Source organism: Coloeus monedula, assembly GCF_965178545.1.
Source record: "Coloeus monedula genome assembly, chromosome: 17".
Taxonomy (NCBI): Eukaryota; Metazoa; Chordata; class Aves; order Passeriformes; family Corvidae; genus Coloeus; species Coloeus monedula.
In genome coordinates, this window is record NC_138797.1 from 3,421,784 (window position 1) to 3,442,822 (window position 21,039).

The following is a 21,039-nucleotide window of genomic DNA, read 5'->3' on the forward strand; positions in this document are numbered from 1 at the left end:
CCTCATTCTGTTGTTTCTGAATGCCATCTCTTTTTTTAAAAAGAATCTCCTGCTAGGATTAATTTAATAAGAGATACAAAAGAGATGGGTAGAGCCTGAGGATGTCTAGAGCCACTGCTTTTTGGTGATCTTATTCTTTAGCTTTTCCTTTATTGACTTGAATGGAAAAGGACAAGAAATGATGGTAGTTCTAGTGTTTATTCTCGCTGTCTCAATTCATATCACTTTTGATTTATATCACTTTTGATTCGTATCACTTTTGACTTATAGGTAGATGTCTTATTCCTCTGTGTGGAGCGCAGAAATCTCTGTGGAAATTCTTTTCCTCTTGCCCTCACTCTGAATTGCAGCGCTGTAACTCCCAGTGCCTGGCCCTCAGCACAGCCCCTGGGATGCCCCAGCTGTGGCTGGTTTGAGGCAGGTTTAGCTCTCCAGAGGAGCAGTGCTGGGTGCAGCTCGCAGGCAAGGCAGTGCCACAAGCTGGGGTTGATAAAGTCACAGGACCTGCTGCTGCTGGCACCTGGACAGGGCCAACAGCTGAGCAAAGCGGTTCTGTGAGCTTTCCCATAGTTTCAGACTTCCATATGTCCTGAGGCTGCATTCCCACCATGCATTAACTCCATATGGATAAAGGGGCCAGCCCCTGGAGAGGGGTGTTGTACCTGCCCTCTCTCTGCAGTGTGCCAATGCACAGAGACACAAAACTGCAATGACACTGGGTCCTGATCAAAGGCTGATAGTTGGGATGTTCTAGATGACCTCCTGTGTCTGTGCTGTCTTCTGTCTGCTCATTATATTGATTATCCTTAGTGGCATCGCTCTGAACTCCCCTTTATTTGCATTGGTGGTTTTTTGAGGATAGAATAAGCAAACCTGAAGTCTGCCTTGAACAGAATCAACAGAGCTGCCTGTGAGGATGCCACTCTGGTGTCTTGGGTAGGAATTGGGAAAATAAAAAAACATTTTTTGTAGTCAGGATAAATCTCAGCATTAAAAGCTCTGCTTTGAGTTGGCACCAGAGGAAAAAAAAAACTGTTTTGATGCAAGAAAATAAATACATAGTACTGGTGCCAGACTAAATGTTCACTTTGGAATAGAGGCCTAATTTTCCCATTCCTAGATATTTGATACTGCAGCAGCTCCATTAGCACCAGTGAAATGAGTTCTGATTTACACCACTGACAGGAAGATTAGGATCGAGGCGTGTTTAAGGAAGGCAAGTATTCTCTTGAAGTACTGGATTAACAAGGGCACTAAACGTGAGTGTGGGAGTAATCATGCAGTGAAATGTGTTAGGCATGTGTTACTGGGGGATTGTAACACATCCTGGGTGTTGCTGCAAGGCACCTGCTCAGAAGCTGAGTCGCTTTAATTACTCGAGAGACGCACGGGGCTGTTCCACTCCTCCAGCAGGCTGCCAGGGAATTAGCTTTTCTGTGCCACAGCACCAAGAAAAGCAAAGCAGAGAACTCCTTAAAAAGTGGTTTAGTCCACTAAAGCAAAAATTTTGGAGGTTTCCCAGTTTTCTTCCCTCCTCTTTAGCAAGAAACAGGCTGCTCAGATCAGCCCCTTTCAGCTCAGCCCAGCTTCCCAGCTCTCCTGCAGTGCTCTCTCTGCATGGTTCCCTGTGTGCTGCTCCTGGCTAGATGACCTTGATCCTTGTGGTGGCAGGAAAAAACTCTCAAATCCTTTTTTATTGGGTTATTAAATGTTGGGGGGGGGGGGGCATCAGCATTCCAGAGCACGCGGTCCTCCAAAGCAGGGCCAGCAGGTCCCCAGCTGGGCCAGCAGGTCCCCAGCTGGGCCAGCACATCCCCAGCTGGGCCAGCACATCCACTGAGCTCATTTCCCTGCATCCAGTGCTTCCATGTAAGGGCTGGGTGGTGCCTGTGGGAAGGGCCAGGGGCAGGGACTCACCATCAGCCTTTGCTGGATGATCCATCAGAAAGCTGCCTGCGTTTGTCCAGTCTGTGTAGCCATCCCACACTTTGCCAGCATGTTAAACACTGTTAACCTTTTGTATCTACATATGTATTTATTTTCAGATTCATTGGTCTCAGATCTCTTGCCACTTCTCTCCTCACATGGGCTACTCCTTTTTTTTTTTTTTAATTACTGGACTAATGTCATCTTTCACAGCATTAGGCACTTGGATGCATCTCATTAACATAAAACACTCTTTAAAAATGTTTATAATTAAACCCAAATTTATCAGCTCTCTGCCATACAATTTTCGTTCAGACGGGTTATTTATAGGTTTGCCGTTTGGTTTCCTTGACAGCATTTGTTTTAATATGTCCCATTCTTTCTGAATTAACTGACTTGTTCGCCCTGTCTTAAAGCAACATATTTGTATCGACACTTTATTAGAGAAAATTGCAACCTCTTACCAAGAGCAAGCGATTACCTCTTGTATTCCTAAAGTGCATTAAATCAATTTCACAGTGTAATTGAAACCAAGGCAGAGGGCTTATTAATGCTTCCTTATCTCCCGATACTGATTTCTTCTTTCCTTAAAATGTGAGTTCTTGCAAATGAAAGAATGGAACTATAATAACCATTATGAGGTACATTTTTATTTTTTTTCCTTTTTTTTTTCTCGTGCATGCTGCCTGGGAACCATTTTGCTTGTTCTTAGCAGTGCTAGGTAGACAACAGGTGACCACGCGAAACCCGCCCAGCCTCTTGAGCACAGGTGATTATCAGTTCAGGAAAAGGAAAATGGTCAAACTTCCAGAGGTCTGAGCAGCTTCGTGACTTCTTGTTTAATCCTTGTTTTGCATGAGAAATTACTTTTCCAGTTACTCCCACTACAGTATGAAGGGGGGCAGTGCTTTCATGGTGTTCCTTCAGTGCCACGGTGGAGATCTGCCTGTGCTGAGGGTCAGCTGGGGGACTTAACACCTCTTAAATCTCCACAGGAGCACTTGAGTGTGATGGAAGAGCCCCGTGGATCCCACTCTGCACAGGCTGAGTCTCCCCCTGAGCATGTATGGAGCTGAGCTTGCATTTCCAATTAAAAGAGCTGTGCCATTTTCTGGGGCTGATTATTGCGCTTATTCTTAGACAGCTGGGTCCTGCTGTCAGAGAAATGACGGCAAGAAAAGAACAACTTGATTCTGTAAGCCCTCTGTAGAAGAACAGAGGAACTATAGAAACTATAGAAACTGTAGTTTCTATAGAAACTTCTGCTGGAGCCAGAGATGCTGCGGAATTGAGCCTCAGCAGCACCAAGTCATTCACAGTGGGGACGTTCAGAACCTCCCAAGGGTTTTGCAGTTTCCATCAGAATGAGCTTGGAGGTCTGTGTGCCATAAAATTGCCCCATCATGTGTAACACTGGGACCAGGATCATCATTAACTCCAGAAAATTTAAATACAGAGAGGAGATCCCATCACCATGTGGAAATAGGTTCTTCTGCTTCAGGCTGATGTGCATAGAACGGGATGTTACAGTGTTACACATGATTAATGGGAAAGCAGGCTGGTTTTTCAGTTTTCAGATGGATTACATTTCTCTAGGAATAGTCCTCTCCCAGTGCTGCATGGTTATTCCTGCCTAGTTATGACTTCCTCACCAACAATTATTTCAACTGCACAGGACAGCTGTGATGATACAGGGGCAAAAAGGTGCTGGGATTATTGGGAAGTTCAAATGTACTGGAAAAAAAAGTCTTGATTTTTTTGTAGCGCATCAGCACAGGAAGAAGGAAACTTCCTGCAAGAATGTTGAGATCTCAGTGAAGAACCTGGGTCTGAAATGTGACTTGGGCTGGGGGGGGAGACTGCAAAAAATCAGTGGAAAATGAGGAAGGTAAAAATTCCTGCTGTTCACACACAGTTTTGCCGCACATGAAAACTGTTCATTTAATAACTCCTGCTCCCTCAAATTCATTGAAGAGGCTTCTTTGTTTCCTGAAATACATTCTGGTTTTGTAGACAGATAATGTATTTTTTAAACAGATCTAATCCCACTTCAAATCTGTTTGTTACTGCATTTTGTCTTCTAACACACTGGAATATTATTCCTTTGACAGGTTTATTCTGTTTTGCGCTATTTATTTCAGATGAGTTTATCACGCTTTTTAAGTTGAATGCATGGAAATGTTTGGTTGGTTTTTTTTTCCCCTGAAAAAATCTCTGCCTTCTAAAAGTTATTTTTTAGCACAATTTCGTGTATCACAATCCCTTTAGGGGCTTCTTTATGCCAGGGAGCTAAAGGCACAGGTTTGAATTAGTGCAGAACCTGGTGCAGAATGGGGTGAGGCCACGAGTGAGCTGAGTTTGGTATCTCCAGCCCAGTGTCCAGAGGACATTGCCTACTCCAGAGCTCTACTGCATTACCAAACCCTAATCTTGGGCTCCCCAATTCAAATAAGAAGCTGGAGGGAGGGGGAGAAGAGGCACAGTGCTTAAGATAAAATTTGGGATAGTTTAGCAACATGAGAGTCTGACAACATCACTTTTATCATTCAAAGCATCCACTGCCAGGTCACACTGGGTACCTTCAGTGGAGAAGGGTCTTTGGAGAAATGAAAATAAAATATATTATAACCCTCCAGGAATCAAAGCAGGCAAGGATTTACCTGGAGCTGTGTGGAGGTTCTTCTCCCTTTTCAAGACCCACCTGGTGGGAAAGGATGCTCTTGGCCATGGTTGCAGCTGGCCCTGATGCAGTGCACATTCATCTGTTTGCAGATAGATTGGTAGCCAGATAAAGGAGTGGGAGTTAAAGAAAAGTCAGTAGTTGGATGTGAAAGCCACAAGTGAAGGTCAAATTAAGAAAAGATTTCCTTTGGTTTTGTTTTACTTAGTTTGAATGCAGGGAGCATTGGACGATTCCTTGCTTGTGAAATTTAGGGGCTTGTTTTTCATCTCTTCTGCTTCAAAGTTTGCAGGAAGAACTCTTTGAATATTTGTCCCTTGAAGCCTCTTCTGCACAAGGGCTGAGACCTGGCACAAGGAGGGGGCTCTCATGTTTTAGAGGACAGCAGTGTTTTGTGTTCCTGACCTTCACACCCTCACACCAACTCACCTGGGTGATTTTTTTGTCTCCATTTCCTGATATCTGCAGATCCTTTCTAAGGTGGGTCAGCCACTGGGAAGGTATTGCAGATCACTTAAAATGATTTTCATAAATAGATTATCATTGTCAGTGTCCTTTAACAACACTTCCAAAGGCATGAGAGAACCAGGACTGTGACAAACAGGCAAATTATGCCTGTTTCATTAAATAGATTTTTGGATAAGCCAATATTCAGAAACAGGGTTGATATTAATGAGCTTCTGAGCTTCTTCCAGGAGCTGGACATTTAAAAACCGTGTGGTTCCATTAGGATATGTGATAAAATCACAAGGTAGGTGTAAGACTGTTTTGTAGTATTATTGTAGAGGGAAAAAAAAAAAAATCTTCATTCCAGACATGCCTGAAAGTGCTGCTCCAGCTTGGCAGAGCACAGGAAGTGTGCTGGTGTTTCATGCAGCACTCGTAGAGTGTGTACACAGACTCCCTAACCCTGCCCAGCTGACTCCCTGTTGCTGGAAGAGGGCTTTTGCTGGAAGAGAGAGTTCTCCTTTCCATGCTGCTCGCTCAGCTCAGGGTGAAGCCTCACAGGGCAGGTTTTTGGAGGTCACCGTGGTACTTGAAGCACCTTCGTCCAGTTGGGCTCAAAAGGTGGTTTTATTTCAGTGTTCATTTTCTGCCCACCCCTGGGCTTGGCTTTGCTCACTGGTTTTGCAGCTTCTGCAGCTGCTGTGGGTGTGGAGTTTTCATGATAATCATGGTGAGAGCAGGGTAACTGCTTAGAGGGGGCTGACTGGGGCAAAAGTCAATAGTTATGGAGAATCTGTTCTATACCCATAACATTGTCAAGCACTGAGAAGTTTTTGCCTGTATCAGTCAAAAGGTTGATCTTCCTGTGTCTAAGACTTTACAAAAATTAAGTCAAATCTGTAAATTTGAACTTGTCAAATTGGTAATTGGACTTGTTTTCTATTTTTATAATTTTGAGCTAGTTTTTAAATACAGTTCTGCAAAAGTGAAAAGTTAAAACAGAAACATGGTCTCACCCCCTGAACCATCAGTTGTTGGCAGCTTTTTAGCTGATCTCTTCCTTCAGGGAAATATTATAACCTTTCTTATTCTTGGGGACCATATATCTGCCTTTAGCACAAATTAAGTGCTCCTGTTCTGAAGAGAGAGGAAGAAAAACGGGAGGAGAAAAGCAAAGCCCTTGTGGTGGATTTGCCTGGAATGTCCAGAATCAATTATTCACTTACAGCTATTTTTTAATTCTCAGTCAGCTTAGCAATGCTGATCTTGATGCCTCACTGTGTGTTTACCCTCATCCTCCTACAGATTCCACCTGTAAGCCTGAAAATCCCTCATACAAATTCTGGTCTGTCTTTCTCTCCAGGACTGTTTTGTTTTGCTGCTCTCTCTGCTCAGAATATGGTTGAAAGCTTTTGGCTCTCATCATTCTGTCTATTACTTTTGAGCTTTGTGGAAGGAATGAGTGTGTCTCATTACAGGCTTAAGCTTGCACTGCTTGCAGTCTTCAATAACTGGAGGTGGAAAATTGGCGTAGTGACGTTGTGTGTGGTGATCCTCTTGGTGATATTCATTTTTTTAATGAATTGCAACAAAGAAACATCCAAAGTGGAATCTGGCTTCCAGATGGGATGAGTTGTTCCAGTCTGTTGGCTCATGATACATGGAGGCACCAGCATCATGCAAAGTTTTTTATTTAGTCCTAATACACTTCTGGAGGGTGTGGTGAGCTGACACCCAGGGCTGGTGCTGGGTATTTCCACATCAGGATGTTAAAAGGTGCCTTTCCACTTTTATCTCAGCATTATCACTCCTGGGAGTACCTGTCTGCCCTTGTGTTTGCACGTCAGACTGTGTTTTACAGGTACAAATATTATCAGGAACTGAAAACTTGAGGGAAAAGATTTCTTCATGCAGAGCTGCTTTAATAATTTGTAGGCCCCTCACATAGGAAGCACCATAAAAAAATAAATAAAGGAAATCATGTTTACAAGTGATTCGAGAATAGCTGTCTTTTGAATACAAGCCTCTAGGTCTATTAGGAGATTTTACATTCAGCCCACTGCCTGGCCATTATGTGCTGCAAAGAAATTACTCTGATTGTGCAGATCATTTCAATGCATAATGACAGGGAACCTGATATTTTTCATTAATTTCTCTGGGTTAAATAATGCTCTGAAGTAATTTTTCTGATTGTTTTTTGTTCCAAGAGTGAATTTCTCTCTGAAGAAGCTGTGTTCTTAGGTGTTACAATTTTGAAACCACACCTCATCATTGCCACACTTGTCTCCTTGCTGGGTCTTTCCTGTCACCTGGTGGTGGCTGAACCTCCCATTTCTTGTGTTGCTTCTCTCAGTTTGTCCCTCCCTTCTTCACGCTTGCATTGCCCTTTTCTTGAGTCTGAGTATTTGACCCAGCTGCCCTTAGAATCATTTATTTGCTTTCTTGTCTTCTCTTGTTAAGCTTTGGGATGCTTCTGTCTCCTGCAGTGTCTTAGCTACTGATGATTGTGGTACCACTTCCATTGCAGGACTTTGTTCTCTGTGCCTCACCTGGAAACCTCACATAAATACCTGACTTTTCCTACTGCTTATGGATCTCTTGAATTCTTTTTCCTGGCAGTGTCATTTTTTAAAATGCAATATTGTAATTGCTGCCTAAAGTAAAGAATGTTTCAAATTGCAGTTTGTGAAATAGGTCTTGTGGGAGAAACCTGTATTATCAGCCCTGCTCAGCTACATGCACTCAGTAGTCATTCTTTCCTGGATGTTTTTCAGAGTGCTGCTTCCACAGAGGAGGTTGCTTTATATCTGGTGGCTTGTTTTCAAATAATAGACCTGTGCAGAAATTGCTTGGAGTGAGATTGCCATGGTGTCTTTCCCTTAGATTCCACTGCTGGTTTTCCCCCAGAGGACACTGCCCAGGCTCCCCAGGGAATGGGGACGGCCCCGAGGCTGCCAGAGCTCCAGGAGCGTTTGGACAGCGCTGCCAGGGATGCCCAGGGTGGGGTTGTTGGGGTGTCTGTGCAGGGCTGGGAGCTGATTTGATGATCCTGATCTGTCTCTTCCATCTCAGCATATTCTATGATTCTATGAACCAACAGCAGCATGGCCAGATTAGACCTTAATTAAAACCTTAATTAAACCATCAGTGTGTGATGATCCAGAAACCTGACTTCTCATGGGCTGATGAGTTGGACCGCTCTGGGAAATTGGCCCTTTGCCCCTGCCCTGCTCTCCTTGCATTTCTGCAGCACCACCAGAACTGTATCTCCCAAGAATGTGCTTCCTGTCCTGTCTTCTGTCTCACTGCAAGATGCTGGATCTCGGAGTTTTGAAAGGGATTGAGGAGAAACAAAGTCAGTTGGGTTGCTAAGAAAGGACTAAAATGGTGACTGACCAATGGAGTGCTGGGTGAATGTCAATGCCTGTGAAAGTCAGAGTCAGACCACTGCTCTGGCTCCTGGGATGGTGCATTTTGTACAGTACATAAATGAGTATTTCTGAGAGCAGTAGCCTGCTGGAGTAGATAAGGCACAGATAGGGAGTCAGGGGACCTACAGCCTTCACTCCTCTGGCACTGCCTTCTATCATTTGCCTTCCTTATTAAGAAAGCAAGCTTAGGGCAGAAAATTGTCCTACTTTGTGTTAGTGCAGAGTAATGGGGTCCTGATCTCAGTGGTCACACACTAATAACAGTGGTGACCCGCTCTGTGTCTTATTATTCCAGCATCCAGCTTCTGTTACAAGGAACAATTCATTCCAGGAAATGTGGTGGAAGTAACCACTAGAAAATACAGTTGTAGTTTGTTTTCATTCCTTTTTAATGCCAGAAATATATAAACATGATTTTTCAGAAAGAAAAGGGTGGCCCCTTAAGTACGGTAGTGCAGAGCCTTGCAAGTGTGTTTAAAGATGCTTGTATGAAATGGCCATCTGAGCAGTCTTCATGGGCTGCTGTGCTCAGAGGATTTCAGGTCCTGCATCTCTATAAAGGAGAGAAGCAAAACTGAATTCTAAACCAGCATTTCTGCCAGGAGCAGCAGAAGTCATCTCCTGCAAGAAACAGCTCACAGAGCTCCCTCCACCTGCCAGGATAGGAATGTTCTTACCTACAGCTGGTGGTGAGGCAGGTACAAGCAAGCAGAGAAGATTTAGGCATCTGCAAGGAAAATATGCCAGAACATCAGGAAAACAATGGACTTGTGCAGTAATGTTTCATTGCAAGGCTGTGAGAATCCTGGAGCCAGGAATCTGCTGACACTGTCAGCAGGCTAGGCACTATTAGCTGAGACAACTTACAAATGGTTGGGCTGGTAGCCTAAAGGAATTGTTGGCCTTTGCCAAGAGAGATAGAGTTGCCCAGAAGATTGGAGTGGATCTGTCACTGCAGTGTGGAGGTGTCAGGATGGATAATGAGCCTTTCTTCTCCTCCTGGAACTGCAGGAGCCTGCAGTGGGCTGGGAAATACCAGCTAAAAGCACTCTGACCACGCATTGCCTGGAGTAACGAGCAACAGCCTGGTAAAATCAAACCAATCTGGTGGATTAGAAGATGGAGTTGACAGCACATTCTTACTTCTTTTTATACTGCTCACACTTTGTGGGGGTATTCAGGTGGTACAAAAATGAGGGGCATCTGACTGTGCTGTTCATAGTAGAAAACCATTCTCCAACACCTATTATTTGGGGTCATAGGAGTAACTGCAGCTCAGCTGAAGGATAATTTGGAGTACTTCTGACTTGCACTGCAAATGAATAGAGTTTTAGCCATTTTCAGGGAGAAATTGTACCTTTCTTGTTGCCTTTGTTGTGTGACAGCCTGGGGATTGCCTGTCTGATGGTGTATAGCTCACCTCTTGGACACGTTCACTGCAGGATTGTGGGAGAGGTTGTCAAATAAAGATGGAAGTATGCAACTGATACGTTATTTTATTTTCATGCTCAGGAGTCCCATTAATGCATTTCAGACATGTGAGCACAGAAGTTATCAGTGAACTCTTAACTGTATGGGCAATTTGGTGAATGCAGCAGAATAGTACAGTTGTCAGGGGCGAAAGCTGAAAATTATATGTGTGAATCCAAAAGCCAGCCCTTTTTGCTTGGTAAATATTGTGTTTTGCTCTGGCTAAACTAGATTAACAGCTTAGCTGTAGGAGACTGAAATCATGCTTTAATCACTGCATCATCTCTTAAAGCATGTGCAGTTTAATGTGTGGCAAAGAGGCAAAACAATAGCACGGTGATGGTAACACTGCTGCCTCGCCAACACATGGACTTGATTGAATATTATCTCCCTGAGCAAGTGACTTCATGAACAGACGTGATTCAGATTTCCTGAAGGTCAGCAGCACAGAGCTGTTAAAAGAGCAAACCATTATGGTCTTCTGATGTCAGCCCTCTGTGTTCACCTTTGATTCCCTTTCCCTACCACGTTTAAGCTGTAGAGGAGGATGTGGCTGGCTCCAGCAGCAAAGGTGAAGCCCAGGATAAGAGTGGGTCTCATGTAATGTGAATTCGTTTAACTCGGTGAACTGCAGTGGTGATATTTTTAGGAGTAGTTAAGTGTAACAGGAATATAATGAAGATAGGCTTATTTAGTCTTTAGAGTAGCCACGACTCAAATCTTGTGGGGCTTTCTAAATCAAGCTCAGTGGCTTAAGCTATATCTGGAAAAATTCTGTGCAGCAAGTGGTGAAGTCAGCAGAGCTAAGATCTGTAATGAGCACTATTGAAATGGTCTCAGCAACAGGGGAGAGGGCAGCTTTCTCCAAGGTGCTTATTTAGTGCAGGGAGAAAAGAGCAGAAATGCTGTGCAAATAATGTTCCTAAATATGTTTTATTTTCAGATGTGTGGATTTCACTTGTTAAAAAAACCAACAAAAAACAACAAAACCAAATAATTTCAAATAGAAATTATGCTCTCTTGTTTGGGCTGAAGAAGTCATGCCTGGAGTACATTAGGTGATGTGTGAGGGTGCTCAGGCACTGGAGTGGGTTGTCCAGAGAAGCTGTGGCTGCCCCATCCCTGGAAGTGTCCAAGGCCAAGCTGGATGGAGATCCAAGGTTCAGCCTGGCCTAGTGGGAGGTGTCCCTTCCCATGGCAGGGGGTTGGAATGAGATGGGCTTTAAGGTCCCTTCTAGCTCAAATCATTCCATGATTCTGTGTGGAGGGTGCTCTGTATGTTGGATTCATGCTTGTTACATGTATAATTGTAATGGGATGTTTAAAAAAGCCAGGCCTCCAATACACTGAGAAACACAAATGTGAGGTGATTTTAGAGGGGAAAAAATTTTCGGCCAGAGGTATTATTATTATTATTACATGTTGCTCACTATTCTGATGAGCAAGGACTGCAAGTCCATTTAAACTATTTGAGATTCAAATTAGAACTGTTGTTCTCCCGTTTCTGGGTGCATGCTGAGTGCTTCAGAAGAGCAAATGCCCCGTTACAGTATAACTTAGTAAAATATTATAGTCATTTACACTACACTGGGATTTTACACCCTATTACTGCTCTGAATTATCGGTCATTAGCCCTCATTAAAGGCAGATTTGGTTAGATGGACAATTGTCTATTGCAGTTTGATTGCAAATATGTTGTTAGGCTTTCAAATGAATATTTAAAGTGGATCATTGCACAGTTTCCCTACAAATTCTTTCTTTTTTATCTTGTCCTTCCTCTCCCTCCATCTTTTAAGGAGCTTCCACCCAGAATTCCAATGCAGTGGAACCAGAAAAGCAAGTTGACAGCACGGTGAAAATGGCTGGAGTTATAGCTGGTCTCCTGATGTTTGTGATTATCCTCTTGGGAGCAATGCTTACCATCAAGAGAAGGTAAGTTTCTGCTTTGCTTCCATCTTGAGCCTCCTGGCTTCTTCCAGAAGAAGAATAAATAAAGATAAAATGTTCTTTATGTGTGACAGAGGGCAGCAGTTAATGCCTGGTTACATAACACCGACACTAAGGGTTGTAGGCCCAGAAGAAATGCCAGTTCTGGGAGATCCAGCAGCAAAAGAATGGTTTTTACTGCAAAGAGATAGTGATAATTAATTGATAGTTAATGTGAAGGGATAAGTCACGAGGTAGCATGGTGAAGTGCAAAGGGACAAAAGGAGCACCTCTCCTAACAGGAAAGGCTGAGAGAGTGGGCATTGTTCAGTCTGGGGAAGAGAAGCTTTGGAGTGACCCAGTTGTGGCCTTGCAGTACTTGAAGGGAGCCTACAAGAAAGATGGAGAGAGACAATTTACAAGGGCCTGGAGTGCCAGGACAGGGGGGAATGGCTTCAAGCTGCCAGAGAGGAGGTTTATATCAGATATTAGGAAGAAATTCTTCCCTGTGAGAGAGCTGAGGCCTTGGCACAGATTGCCCAGAGAATCTGTGGCTGCCTCATCCCATTTTCCAACACTTGGTTCTTCTGATGTCACGACTGCTACAACATAAGTTGTTATCTCACAGATAGCACAGACAAACCCCCAAGCAAAATTACTCGTAATGCAGAACGAGTTCCAGAGGCTGGAGACTGAGGATCCATTTGCTCTGTGTGGAAGTTCCCAATCTCCTGCTGAGCTGAGCTGGCCCCTGAGACAGTGCACAGGACCTTCAGCTGAACTTGATTTCAGTTCAGCAAAAACTGAACTGGTCCCTGAAGCAGCAATGTTTGGTGAATTTGGGTGTGATGTCCCATGGGCAGAACTTTGCTCTATCTGGTTTTGCCATAGGCTCTGGAAACCTGGGCAATTTTCTTCAAAGTTAACATTAGAAAGGAAGTGAGTGGGACTATTAGAAATCTAAATTCTCCCTTTTTTTCCCTAGAGCTGGAAAATTAGTTTCCCTTTTGTTGTTTCCACAGCCCCTCCCAGGGCAGACAAGCAAAATCCCTGCAGTCTGTATCTCTTTGTTTGCTGCAATTTGCAAAGATACCCGCCAGAAGACACACTGAAATAGGGAATAAACTGGCTCATTGACTTTAAAATCTTTTCCCATTTAGAAGCTATGAGTGCAAGAGGAGCTTTGGGAGGCTGTAGCACACCTCCAGCACCTCCAGAGCTGCTGATCACATCAGTTCTGGGCTCCCTTGGATGGGAACCACCAGCCACATCCAAGTGAGGCTTAGAGCTACATATGGGCAAGTGTTCCCTGAAGATGAACTTCAGCCTGTCAGGCTCATTTCCTTTGTAAACTAGTGCGGGTTGGGACCGGCTTTTATAAAAGGAGAAGCTGATTTGGACCACAAATTGATTGAAACTTCTGCAGGAGCGGAGCTGAAAGCTTGAGCTCTTCTGAGACAGCAGTTTAACAACAAAGTTCTCTTTCCATTTTGCAAACAGAAGTGTTCAGAGCTTGAGCTCTTGCATTCCATGTTTGCATTAGCCTCACTCTTTAAAAGAGCTCCCTTCCCAGTGCACCAAGGCCTCGGTGTACAGTGTAGCCTTGCAAGGCAACAATTCAGTAAAATAATTTTATGAGTTTTACTTGAGACATTTTCTTCAAATGGAGCCGGAAAATATCCCAGTGACATTTGTCCATTGTCCAGGGCATCACAGCTCACTGGGAGCAGGCACAGTGGTGGATTTCCCAGATGAAGCATTTTGTTAATCAGCACAGAGAGCAAAGGGAGGAAAGGGATTAGAAGAGAAGGAAGACACTGGTTTGAGATGAGCATTGGGATCATCAGGAGCCTCTTTTTGTTCCTGTGAGAGTCACCAAGCAGGCTGCTTGGAACCTTTCAAACACAGGGCATGAGCAAGTGGTGCCCAGTCGCTCACAGTTTCAGCAGAACAAATTGCAAAAATTCCAGAACTCAAAAATTTCTGTGGGCTGATAAAGTTTTAGAGGGTTTAGTGAGATATGTGAAGCTAAATTAAGCCAACCAGTGTATTTATACAGTGGAAAACTTGGATTTGACTTTATGTTTGTTGTCTGAAAGTTTTAGTTGAAACTTGAAGTTGTCTAAAGTCTGCTTAAGTTTCCGTATGTGTATATCTACGTCAAAATTGTGTGTGCATATAAATTTCTGTTTTAAATATGACTGTATTACAGTATTTAAAATCAAAGCCATTAACAAAGTTTGTTTTCTTGGTTTTGGGAACCCACTAACTCCATGAGTTAAGTCATGGTATCATCATTACATGTATATGACATAAAAATTGCTGCCACATAATGGAGGGAAACTTTGTACAAGGACAGGTAGTGACAGGACAAGGGGGGGATGGCTTCAAACTGAAAGAGATTAAATTTAGATTAGATACTAGGAAGAAATCCTTCCCTGGGAGGGTGGGCAGGCCCTGGCACAGGGTGCCCAGAGCAGCTGTGGCTGCCCCTGGATCCCTGGCAGTGCCCAAGGCCCGGTTGGACGGGGCTTGGAGCAACCTGGGACAGTGGAAGGTGTCCCTGCCCATGGCAGGGGGGATTGGAATGATCTTTTAGGTCCATTCCAACACAAACCACTCTGTGATTCTATGATAATTTAGCCTGTTAATTTAGAGGTGGTTATCAGTGTCCACATGAGTGTATGTGCCCACAAAAGGCAGAACCACATTCTTTCATTAATAGATTCATATCTTGAAATATCTCATTTTTATTGTATGAAAATGTTTTTAATTCTCTAAGGAGCTTTTTTTTTTTTCCTTAATATTAGTTAAAGACATTTGTGTAATAGAGAATACAGAATCATCTAGTAAAAACAAAATGAAGCAAGAAAAATAAGATATTTTTTCAGGAGAAAATACCCTTTGACTTTGCCCCTCCCCAGAGGATTTGATTTTGGTCAGTTCTGATTTCATCTGAGCAATTTTAATTCTGGTGTAATCATGACTTGTATTTCCCTGGAGTGAAGAATGTGACACCTCTCAGGCTGGTGTGTTTGAGCAGACAAAGCCTCCACTGACCCCTTTAAATATAAGACTGAATAAATAGGATCGGACAGCCTGTCATGGGTGCACCGTAAATAAGTTCTTTAAACTGCTGTTGGTAGCAAAAAAGGAGATTTGGGGCTATGTAGGGTCTAGGATTATTTCCTCCTATGAAAATTCAGCTCCTTATTCTGGATTAGGATTTAGGTTTTTACCTTAAACTAATTAAATAAAACCCCAAAGCCTCTTGGGCAGAACATACTATAGGATAGATATTAGGAATAGGATAGAATTAGGAAAAAGGGATATTTGCACCTTTAGTGACCCATGTCCCTCGTGTGTCCCTGTTTCAGGTGGGAGACAGGCAGGGGTTTGGGTTGTGTTGTACATTCTTGGACCAGGTCATCTTTTTACTGAACCATAACTCAGACCAGTTTTCACAGTAAGCTTTGAAATATTCTGTAGTAAGTCCTTATTTCAGGCTGCGTGTTTTGGGAGAATTTGAGCCAAAATGGACTGTCCAATTCCAGAACATCATCCTCCTTTTGTTTGTCTTCCTTTATTCTCTGTCCTTATGGAACAAACCTTTCTGAGCTTTCCTCTGCAGCCTGGAGGGATGTGCAGCTTTTTAATGAGGGCCAAGAGTCTGGTGGGATGCCAGATGTGTGCAGCCCAGGCGGGAGAGCAGCAGAAAGAGCAGCAAGGTGCTCAAGGGAACAGCTGCAGTCAACAGTGCTGTGTGAGCCCTGGCCCTGGCCTCTGAGAGCTTCGTTTAGTTTTGGGGATTTCAGGGGTTCAGCTGTGTGGGCTCTCATTTTCTGCATCTTGGTCATGTTTCCCTTTGTTTAGAGGCTCAGTGGAACTTGGATTTTCCCAGGGAAGCTCAGTGGCAAACACTGCACCTTAGCTGGTGCATTGCTCGGGCCTGTAGAACTTCTGCTTTCAGGAGATAATAGCATTTAGTTAAAATGCATCCAGGTGTATCTTGGAATCAGTGCTATTCAAATAACTCGGCATACATCAGGAATCTGGCCGAAATATCAGGTTTAGAGCAAAGGCCATCATCAGGAACACCATCAAACTTCAGTTTAATCCTCATGAGCTGTTCTTTACCCCGTGTGTGCACAGCAGAGAGGGTGACTGTGCACAGAGTGACTGCACTGAACCTGGTTTCCACGTGTGCTTATGGAAGTTGTGTTCAGAGCAACCATAAAACTGAACACTTGAAAGCTGCATTTGTATTTCTAAGTGATTCCTAATCTTCCTAGTGCCTTCAAGGATGGGATTTTAAAGCTATGCAATAGGTTGATGTTTGGGTTTCACTGTTTTTCCCTGTCTTGACCGCTGCTGCTGCTTTTGTGGCTCCTTGTGGTGGTAAATCTCTCATACCCTGGGCTAGGTCTGTTGTGAACCAGTCTTTCCAGAGAAGCCCCTTCCAGTTATAAAAGGGGAAATGTCACCTCTTAAGCTACAACTGATTGCCAAGGCTCAGTTTGTGGTGCTGCTCAAAATGTTGTGAAATGAATTGTTGAGAAACTGTGGTAGAAAGTGCTTAATCACAGTGATGCAGAAAGCTAATGCATGCCCCCAGTGCTCAGCTATAAATATGGAGTGATGCTTGAATTGTTAATGAACTATTTGCATTTTAGAGTTTGATGAAGCTTGATTTATCATTAGACAATTTGCTCATTGTCTAAATATTCCAAAATTGTGGCGTTCTTACATTGTCACTTCCCTATTTATTGTTATTTATATTAATAGCTCTGACATCTTTCTTTCCATTTCAAAAATATCAAAGCACTTGAGAGGCAAAATTAAGTCTCATTGCCCGTGTTACTGACATGAAAAAGTGAGGGAATTAAAGGTGAGGGGATTTATTCATGGTGGCAGAAGTGAAAACACAACCTTCAGTCTCCAGTTCAGTATCTGTTTATTCCTCACTGGCGTACAGCTCCTGAAAGAAGCATAGGCAAATAGTAGCTCAGTACAGAAAACAGCACAAATACTTTGTATATTGAAAAAGGATCCTGGAGTTCATATAAATCTAATTATGTGCTTTTCTCTTTTTCTCCTTTTGGATATTTTGTTCATCTGACCGGCCGTCAATATTTAGAAGAAATGCATATTCCTACTCCTATTACTTGTAAGTACTTGGCTAGGGATGAGGTTTTTAGAGCATGTTCACCCTGTGGTAATTTTATGCTTTGTTGTATTCTTTTCTAATTTTTTTTTCTTTTTTACCATTCCATTTATCCTTGTCTTTCCAGATGCTTGTGTTTTATTTTCTCAGTTGCATGCTGTTGTTTTCCCTGTTTTACCACTGCACCTGTAGCTGTGCCTGCAAACACATGAATGTCCACAGATATATCAGTTATGGTTTATGGTTCTTCAAATTGGATATTTCTCTCTAGATTGGATATCAGAAAAAAATTCTTCACCAAAAGGGCTGTCCAGCACCAGAACGTGTGACTCAGGGAAGTGCTGGAGTCACCAGTGAGGCATTAAAAAGCTGTGTAGATGTGGCACTTGGGGACAGGGGTTAGAGATGGATATGGCAGTGCTGGGGGAACAGTTGGACTTGATCTTAGAAAGCTTTTCCAACATAAACGATTCCATGATTCTGTAAATGCTAATAGACAAATACAGAGTGTCCCCAGTGCATCTTTTTAATTGTCCATCAGTCATAGCCAGACATCAGGAAATTCACACCTGAAAGTCATCATGGGGAATTTCTCAGCCATGGATGTAAGCTTTCTAAAAATTTTAAGGTTTCTGACAACGGGGAGTTGACATTATCCCAGCAAACATCCCTGTTCCTGGAGCTGCCAGGTTCTGAGTGTTGGTTTAGATCCTTGGATGATGAAGTGGTTCAGATATTCAGATCTAAATCACCTGTCCAGTCCTAATGACAATGCTGCATAATTAAGGCAGTTGTTAAGGCACATGAAAATGCTTCACACATCGGTACTTCCAGAGCCATCTGTTGCCTAAAGGCTGAGGGGCTGGAAAGCAATCGGGGCCAAGCTGTTTGTGCCGTGATGATAGTTGTCTGAGGATCCGGAGGAGGAGAGGGCTGGATCAATGACGTGAGGAAAAAGTCCTGGAGGAGTGAGTTGGAGCCTGCGCTGCCATCAGAGGGCTGGGAGGGGTGCAGAAGGCAGCTGTTGCTGCTGACAGGAGCAGCTCTGCCCTCGCCAGCTTTCAGAAGCATCCAGAGCCCTATCACTGACATCAGCCTTTTCCCAGAACCTGCCAGGCTTGTCAGGGCTCTGAAACCAAAGGGCCACACCAGCCCTGACAGCCCCTCCTGGTCTGCTACTCCAGGAGCTGCCTCCTTTGCCCCTTCCTGTGGTTCCTCTTTGTCTCATCTTGGCACTTTGTTCTGGGAGGTGTTCAGCAGCTCAGCAAAATGAGTGGGTTAATGTGCTGCCATTTCAAGGGAAGCTGATTTCCTTTCCGTATTAGTTGCTTTATGTCCAAAGAACGGGGCAAAGGAGGATCCCTGCATGCCACTGCCTGCAGGGATCAGTTAACTTGAAAATGTTCAGTGAAGAAAAGGAAAAAAACTATGTGCAAGGATCTGGAATACTGGTTAAATGCATTGTAATACATCAAGGCAGAAGGATACTGCTGAAAATGGCTTCTTTGAACATCAAAAAATAGCTCAACATCGCAGAAATGTCCTATTCTCATAGTATTATGTTTGCATTTTTAGACAGGTAGTTGCAATTTTTCCTTCCGGGTAATGGAACTAAACTGTTGCAATTATTTATCTTTCAAAATAAAGACTTTTTTTTTTAATCTAGAACAATTACCTAGCTAGACGATTTTCCTAGATATCTACTTTTACAGACTTAATGTTTTGTAAAAATAGTATTGGAATTATATTTTTAAACCAATTTTTTTATTTAAAAGTGTGCAGCATTTCAGAAGACAACATATTTTCAGACCGGTATTTTGTTCCAAGTGCAAAGCATAAATTTTAGTGGAGTGTTGAAAGATTCTGTGGTAATTGCTTCTTCATGACCTGTCAGAAAACTTTTGAAAGAGGAACCTTTCCCACTTCCCAAGCATGTGAGGAGCCTTAGGACACCATCACGAGTCTTGGCTTTGCCCGGGGATGTAATTGTAAATGCAGAGTAACTCTGTTTGCTCTGGACTTCACACTGGTCCACCAAGAACTGAATGTGACTTCAAGTAGTCAGATTAAACAGGAGGTTAACTAACTGTAAAGGAGGTGATGGTTTTAACCCAAAGGTGCTAGGAGCTAGTTGAATTTATTATTGGAACCTTTCCTCTTCTGCACATCTCTCATGTTTTACTGTTTGGTTTCCTTACAACCAGTAGCACCATTGCCTGAGAAATTCAGTGCCAGGTTTTCCTTTATAATTCTGTCTTTTTCCAGTAGGCAGTATGTGGTCAGCATGTTCCCTGCTGTATTTTATTTTGAGATCTGTGTGTTTAAAGAGATGAATCAACTTCCAAGCCCTCTGTGACCCATTTTACAGCTGCACAGCATTGCTTTAAGCAGTCAGCTGAGGATTGCTCTGCCAGAGCAAGCACAGGGGTCCTTAAGGGGTCTATTTGCTGTGGGTCAGTTTGCTAGACCCTTTTTCCTCAAGGAGCAGTGCAGTGAGTCAGGAAAAATGAAGAGAGAACCCTCTGGAGGTCACCCAAGCCTGGGATTGCAATGAGCTTCAGCAGAGGCAGAAGGAAAGGCTTTAATAAGGTTTAATGAGGCAGATGTCCACCATGCAGCACATCACACCAGGGAAAAGCCAGAGGTGCCATCAGGCAAACTGAGTGTTCAGAGGAGCAGGTGGAGATTTGAGCTCAGCTTGCAGAAATCACAGAGCTTTTCTTCCCCAGTACCACACCCAAAATTTTCTGCAAAGAGCTCCTTCTCAGCTCTGTGCTGGTGGTGTCCCAGGGACAGCTCCGCAAGCTGGACCATCCTGGTAGTGGAGGCAACACATCAACAGTGACCTCACAACAAACACTTCCTTCACCAGGCTCTGCATTTTGGTTCACACGGACATTGGGTCTGTTCCCTGAGCTGGGAAAACCAAGCTCAGCTGTTTTTTCCCTTGAACAACAATCAAGGTAAAAGGGATGTCCAGCAGTGAGGAAAGAAAGCAGGAGAGTCCATGAAGGAGCACACAATGAAGTTCTACTCAGTTTCATGTTTCAAGTTTGACATTAAATAGAGCATTTCATTAGAATTGCAGGTGAAGATCTGAAATTGCTAAGGACTGTGCAATTCTTAGCCCAACTTGATTCAAATTGCTCTGGACTCCTATGAGCAGAGAGGTTGGATTTAAGTTTATTTGAAATGTTGTGGAAATAACAGCAGCAATATGGTTATATACAGATTTTTTAAATAGAATTGGTTTCCATGCTGTGACCTTGCATGAATGATTTAGTCCTGAAGCAAAATTCAGTTGAATGAGTTACCACTATTGAAAAGCAGGTTCCCAAATAGATCTGCTGGCAGATCTTTAAATGTGACCATATGGACTGTATCACTTCATGTTTGGTTTCAGTTTCTGGACTTCAAAGCTGTGTTTCTTAGAGCAATTCATGTCTGCTTTCAGATAATTCCTCCCAACTCTCTGTCATCTTCTATACAGGCATTTCTTCTTGCTAAGGACCAAAATCTCCAACCCTAACTCTTCCAAACAGTTCTGAATGATAGTTCTATTAAAGTCACAGAGACTTATGTCAGGAGTACCTGGTCTTTACAGAGACAGGCCATAGCACTGTGGTAATCTCTAGACTGCAGTTCTGCCCTCAGCCAGTCTTGTGTTCTGCTGCAATCCAGGACTGCAAAATTGGATTCTGTGAGATGGTTGAGTACCTGCAGCTCTGACTGGTGAAACCAGTAAAAAATGCTCACTTATAGAAGCAGCTCTTTCAGCTATTTTGGGCATACATAGTTATAGGTAAATAGTTACGGGATTCTTGTATAGCAACGCTTCATAGAAAACTTCCTACAACGTATAGGAAGGGATGAAAAAGGCCATAAAAATCTTTATATGCTTTAAGGGGAGATGCAACCCAGGAGGCCTCAATTCCTAACTGGTAACTCATCATGCAGGGTCAACATCACATTGTGTACTTAAGTTCACCCATCAG

At 43.2% G+C, this 21,039-nt stretch overlaps 1 protein-coding gene across 1 annotated transcript in view; it reads left to right on the forward strand.

The window, feature by feature from the left end:
- The window catches only part of PTPRT (protein tyrosine phosphatase receptor type T), a gene marked incomplete at both ends in the record, with an annotated part of 423,019 nt that overhangs the window by 342,822 nt on the left and 59,158 nt on the right, over positions 1–21,039 (forward strand). Inside the window, 2 exons of the mRNA XM_082292624.1 lie at positions 11,751–11,886; positions 17,018–17,047. Of these exons, the coding sequence (XP_082148750.1) occupies positions 11,751–11,886; positions 17,018–17,047 (166 nt within the window). The remainder of the gene's footprint in view (positions 1–11,750; positions 11,887–17,017; positions 17,048–21,039) is intronic.